Here is a 5,636-nt window from a genome sequence, read left to right as displayed (position 1 = left end):
GCTGGGCCACCTCGCCCTCTGCTCCCACCAGGAGGCAGGACCTGGCTTCAACCTCTCCACACCCACAGCCCAGTGCACCGGGGCTCCCTCCGGCCCCCAGGCCTTTGCACCTCCCTGGGATGGTGCTATGACAGCACTTTATCAGCCTCTGAGGACTGAGCCCAGAGAGGGTGGGAGCTCCCACTCGCCCACCCCTGCACACCCAGGCCTGGCATGCCTGGCACACCGTAGGTTCTCCGTAAGCTCTGAAAGATCAGAAACCACAGCAGCAAGACCAGCACCAGCTTCCAGCCTTGAGCCCCTCCAGCAGAAGCCCTGGTGGTCCTCCTGCCCCACAGGGGCCCTAAGCTGGCCCCATTCTCCAGTGTAGCCCCAAGTCCCACCTCTCTCTGCTCGGACACGCCATGAGATGGGTCGCTCGGACACGCCATGAGATGGGTCTGCCCCAGGGGTCCTCACCCCCTCCCCCCACTTCTGCTCACACTGCTGTGCCCCTGCCCCGGGAGTACTCTGCATCCCACCCAGGCCCCAGGGGTGGCACCAGCCCTCATCCCCCCACCCACACTCCTCCCAAGTAACCACCATGCCCAGGATTCAGAGAGGGCACCTCACTGCCTCAGAGACCGTGGCCTGGCCCTGCACCCTAACCACGCTTCCTGGCCGTACAAGCTGTCCAATGTCCTGGGCACATGCTGGCCTCTCAGGCCTCAGGCCCTGAAACCACAGTCCTGTTGGGGACACCACCAGACATCCCACGTTGGGCCACAGACAAGAGGGACACGGAGTCCAGAGAAGTGGCAGAGCCCTGCAGCTGAGGGTCCTTCAGAGAGAGACAAGCCTGGGTCTTGCCAGAATGCTCCGCCCTCCTGGTGTCAACCTCATGGACCAATCTGCCTTATCAGTGACCCCCCGGTGGCCCCAGTGGCCCCGGTGAGCAGGCCTGGCTACCTCTCCCATCACAGGTCCTGCACTGCCCTCCTAGTCCAGGCCCGGGGCCTCCCTGCTCCTGCCCAGCAGCACTGGGTGCTGGGTCTCAGGGTACCCACGCTGTCCCTCCTCCAGCTCCTCCTTCCTCGGGCTTCAGCTTAAACTTGACGCCCCTCTCCTGTCCCGCCTCACCAAGTAAGGTCCTTCTGCCCTCTGGACTGGCCTGTCCCCTGGAAGGAGCTCCTGTTTGGTTCAAAACACCCTCCCCACCTGGCTCAGCCATTTGCACATGGTAGATGCTCCACAAAACTGTGCACTGACTAAACAAAACAGGGCAAAGTCCGAGGCAGAGCCCTCCCCGTGTTCATTCTCAGGGGCACAAGAGGCCCTCTCCCCACGTCTCACTCAGATACCACTCCCCAGCGTCCCTGCCTGGCTCTCTGTGTCCTTACTATGCACCCCGTGCAGGCAGGTGCTGTTGGCCTCAGTCTCCCCCAGAGCACCCAGCACCGAGCTGGCACTCAGCCACTCCACCCAGCTTTGTGAACCACAAAACACCAAAAACCATCATGTTCCAGGCCCACCAGGGGCTGCCCCTCCCTTGGGGATGCGGCCCGGATGCCGGCAGCATCTGGTCGTGCATCTCAGGGTGGCAGGCACGTGCCGCAGATGCACAGGCAGCCGGGGAGTCAGGCAGGCACACGCTGGCCTGCTGAGAGGGGATGCTCTGCCACCCATCCCAGGCTAGCGTGTGGTCAGTGACCGGCACCAGAGCAGAGACCAGAGGGGAGAGGCTGCTTCTACACAGTGGGCAGCTCCGTGAGACCCTGAGCAGAGCCCATGGCCCGAGCCCAGCATGGACCCCAAACAGCCGATAACCCAACGACGTGGCTTTGGTGCACTTGATCCACTATGAGGCTCAGGGTGTTGTGACTGTGGGGGTGAGGTGGGGGATGGTAGACATCCCGTAAGAATTAAATTTGATTTGCACTCAAGTCACACCTAGCTTATGATCCAGAATTGACCCCCTGGAGGGGAGCAGGAAGCTGGCCAGGGCATGGTTGTGGGTCCTGACCCGGAGGCACTGAGAAGCAATGAGAGGTCATGGGCTGTGAAGTGGGGTTTAGGGTTGCAGTGCTCCATGAGCAAGCTGGCGGATGCCACCCCTCTCCTGCATGGCCGTGTCGTCTCACTTGTGTGTGCAATCCAGTTGACTCCCCTGCATGAGGCATAGTTATCTTGGAGGCCCATGGAAGATGCGGCTGGACGAGTGGCCAGGAGAGCCCCTGGAACTGTCCTCTTCCCAGTGGACCAGCAGGGGCCCAGTCTGTGGGGACATCAGGAAGATGCAGGAGGTGGAGAAGGAATGAGAGTTATCTGGGACAGGTAACTGCACCTCCTCCCAGGGTCCCCCAGGCCCCACTGTTGCCCAAGCCAGGTCACAGTCACAGGGTTGGCAGCCTCAACACCCACCCAGCCCAATAGAAGGTCATATCCAGGGGTGGCCAGGCCCCTCTCTTCCCCTCCTCTTCTGCTGAGTGAGAAGCTGGACTGAGGTCCAGGAGTCCTGGAGGAGTCCTTGAGGGGGTCTGAAGATGTGGAGGGCCCAGCAGAGCAGGTTATGGGATCTTCCCAGTGGCTTCCCCCTGAATGACCTCCTGAGACCCTCCCAACCACCAGGAGAGAGACTGCCCAGCTGGGGCCTAATTTCCTGAGCTGCGAACTTCCCTTCCCTGCAGAGGGAGGCTGAAGCCTGGGGCCTGCGCCAGGAGGCTGGGGGTGGGGCTGATCTCCACATCAGAAAGGAAGTCCTCCCCCTCGATGGACAAACCAGGTGTGGCAGGGCCCCAGGCACCTGGGGGAACATTCTGGGGTTGCCCACACAGGGTGTCTCTGCCTCTGGCGACTGGAGACATCCCCAACAGCAGCTCTCTACCCCATTCCAGTCTAATAACCCTCCCTCTCTGCCTGTGGCTACAGCAGCTGGACGCAGGGTGGAGCTGAGGAACCGGGATGTGGGTTCCAGAGCCATTAGAGCTGCCAGGGGGACATGGGTGGACTCCTCAGCTTTCCACCCGCTGTGAAATCTCTGAAGGGCTGCGTCCACCAGACCCCCGCCCGGAGGGCTCGAGGCACACAGGGTCCCACCAGTGCCCACAGCGGGGGGGGGGGGGGGGGGGGTGAGGGGAGCGTCTGCCCCGGGCCCACGACTGGTTGGGGGGCTGGGTGCACACTAGCAGATGCCCTCACCTGTCATGGGTGAGAGTAGGGGAGGGCCCATCCTGAGCGGAGGAGCAGAAACGGACCAGGAGTGCAGGGGCCACCATCCAGCTCCCCGGCCGCCTCCACAGGGCTAGAGAGGTCGAGACAGCCTGGACCAGCCAGGCCTGGTCCGAAAGGACCGCCTGGGCCGGAGAAGGGGGGCGGGCCTTACTTTAGGACGGAGCGGGGAATTATTTAACCACTTCAATCCCCGGCCAGCCAGGACGTGCTTCCCGGGCCACCCAGGTCGTACGGACACCGCGGGGCTGGACTTCCGCCAGGGCCAGCATGCAAGAGCTGGGCCAAGGGGCGGGGCAGGACCGGAGCCAGAGCCAGGGGCGGGGCCTGGGGAGCCCCGCGGGCTGGGGGCGGGGCCTCGGGGGGGGGTTCCTCGCCGGCTGGGGGCGGGGCGCCGCCGCGATATAAGCGGGCGCGTCCGCGCGTGCGCACCTCCGCGCCCCGGTCCTTGATCGGTCTCCTGCCGTGTCTTCTGCAAATGGGCTCCGTGGCCTAGCGTCCCCGTCCCCGCCACCCGTGATCGCGCGCCGAGGCCCGCGAGGGGTCGCCGCCGAGGTGAGGGCCAGGGCAGCGTGTGGTGGGGCCGAGCGGGGGGCGGGGGCGGCTCTGCGCGCGACGGCTGGCCGGACGGCCCGACCGGCGGACGGAAGGACGCGGGCTGGGACTCGAGCTGGGGCCGCGTGGGGCCGGGGACGGGCGGGGATGGGGGCACGGGTAGGGGTGGTCGGGCTGGGCGGGCGTCGGCCGTCCTGCGCACAAAGCGCCTTTGTTCGCCCACGCGGCCGGTTCGGGCCGGTTGGCGCCGCCCCGCCCCGCGCCGCGAAGGCGGACCGGGCGTCCCGGAGCCCCGCCCCGGCGGGGCCGACAAACCCGGCGTCGCCGCCCCTCCCGCGAGCCCGGTGCCCACGCGCAGTGCGGGCGGGGCGGCTCAGCCCGAGCGGCGGGCGCTCCTCCCGGGGGCAGCCGATGACCGAAGGGGCTCCCCGACGCCCCTGCGCAGGTTTCCACCAGCCCACAAGCAGGAGCATGGCAGCCATCCCCTCCAGCGGCTCGCTCGTGGCCACCCACGACTACTACCGGCGTAAGTAAGCCCCTTGCCCAACAGGTCTGACCCTGGTCCCCCACCCTGGCTTGTGGTGTTTTCAGCTCTTTGAGAACCCCTATCTGGGTGGGAGGTGGGCTGCCCAAGACCCCTGGCCCTGCCGCTGTGCTGCCAGCAAAGCCAGCGCTTGGCCTGTGGGCTGGCCTGGCGGCTCCGAGTTGACGTGCATTTCTCCAGGCCGCCTGGGTTCCACTTCCAGTAACAGCTCCTGCGGAAGTGCCGAGTACCCTGGGGAAGCCATCCCCCACCACCCTGGTGAGTGCAGGTCCACTCCCCTCTGCCCTGGGGGACGGTCTGGAGGGGACCCACCAGGAGTGGGCGGCAGCACCATGACCCCACTTTGCTTTTGTTAGGTCTCCCCAAGGCTGACCCGGGTCACTGGTGGGCGAGCTTCTTTTTTGGGAAGTCCACTGTCCCGTTCATGGCCACAGTGTTGGAGTCCCCAGAGCAGTGAGTTCACCTTCCTGGGGGCCAGTGTGGGAGGCCCGGCACGTGGAAGCAGCCTCTGACCATACACTCTCTCCCAGCTCGGAATCTCCCCAGGCCTCCAGCAGCGTGATCACCTGTGACCTGGCCTGGGGCACTGCAAGGAAGCAGCCTGGCAAAGCCAACGCTGGGCCTCCATCCTGAGTGGCTGCCACCAGCCTTCCAGAGGCGCTAGGCTCTCCAGAGACCCTCCCCACCCTGCCCGCCCCTAGGTCAGGCAGGCTGCTGCAAATAGAAACACTTGGGTTCTTTTATATCGAAACAGCAAAACACCAAAAAGGAAGTTGAGAGAACCTGGCTCTGTATTATCCGAACCGCACAACAGCCTTCCTGACACCTGTAACCCTGTGCCTTGCACAAGTGGAAAATAAATGCCAAGTGGCCAGCAGCCTTGGTGGTGTGTGTGAGCTGCGTGCCCCGAGGCCCATGGGTGAAGTCACTGAACCCCACTCAACCTTTTCATTTCCTGTTGGGGTGGGGAGCTGGCCTGGCTCCCTGGGCCTTCCTGGGCCCCTCCCTGGAGGCTGCTGCTGTGGTCTGGCCCAGGTTCACGTGTGCAAGCTGCTCCAGCGAGTGTGGAGCCTTGCACCTGAGAAGAGGTGGGTGTCTTGCTGTTTGGAGGAACCTGGGAGAGCAGGCAGTTTAGGAACTGGATGGGAAACCCCCAGGGCAGCCGTTGAGGTCAGGGTCCTCTGAGTCACTCAGCTCCTGCCCCGGTGGCCGCTGTAGGAGGCTGGGTCTCTGGCCATGGATTCAGGAGCCCTCAGCTGGAGGGACCTTGATGAGGTCCCCGCTGACACCAGGGAAGGAGGTAAAGGGACAGGACAGAGGCTGTGTCTCC

At 64.7% G+C, this 5,636-nt stretch overlaps 1 protein-coding gene across 1 annotated transcript; it reads left to right on the top strand.

Moving 5' to 3' along the window:
• The first annotated feature begins 3,637 nt into the window (after positions 1-3,637).
• On the top strand, positions 3,638-5,183 carry PPDPF (pancreatic progenitor cell differentiation and proliferation factor). The gene is made up of 5 exons (XM_058562328.1): positions 3,638-3,762; positions 4,208-4,288; positions 4,487-4,564; positions 4,663-4,759; positions 4,837-5,183. Exons 2-5 carry the CDS (start codon positions 4,234-4,236, stop codon positions 4,937-4,939), a joined length of 333 nt encoding a protein of 110 aa, XP_058418311.1. The 5' UTR covers positions 3,638-3,762; positions 4,208-4,233; the 3' UTR covers positions 4,940-5,183.
• The last annotated feature ends 453 nt before the right edge of the window (positions 5,184-5,636 follow it).

Source organism: Diceros bicornis, chromosome 19 (genome assembly GCF_020826845.1).
Source record: "Diceros bicornis minor isolate mBicDic1 chromosome 19, mDicBic1.mat.cur, whole genome shotgun sequence".
NCBI classification, from domain to species: domain Eukaryota; kingdom Metazoa; phylum Chordata; class Mammalia; order Perissodactyla; family Rhinocerotidae; genus Diceros; species Diceros bicornis.
This window is presented reverse-complemented; position numbering and strand designations above follow the sequence as displayed.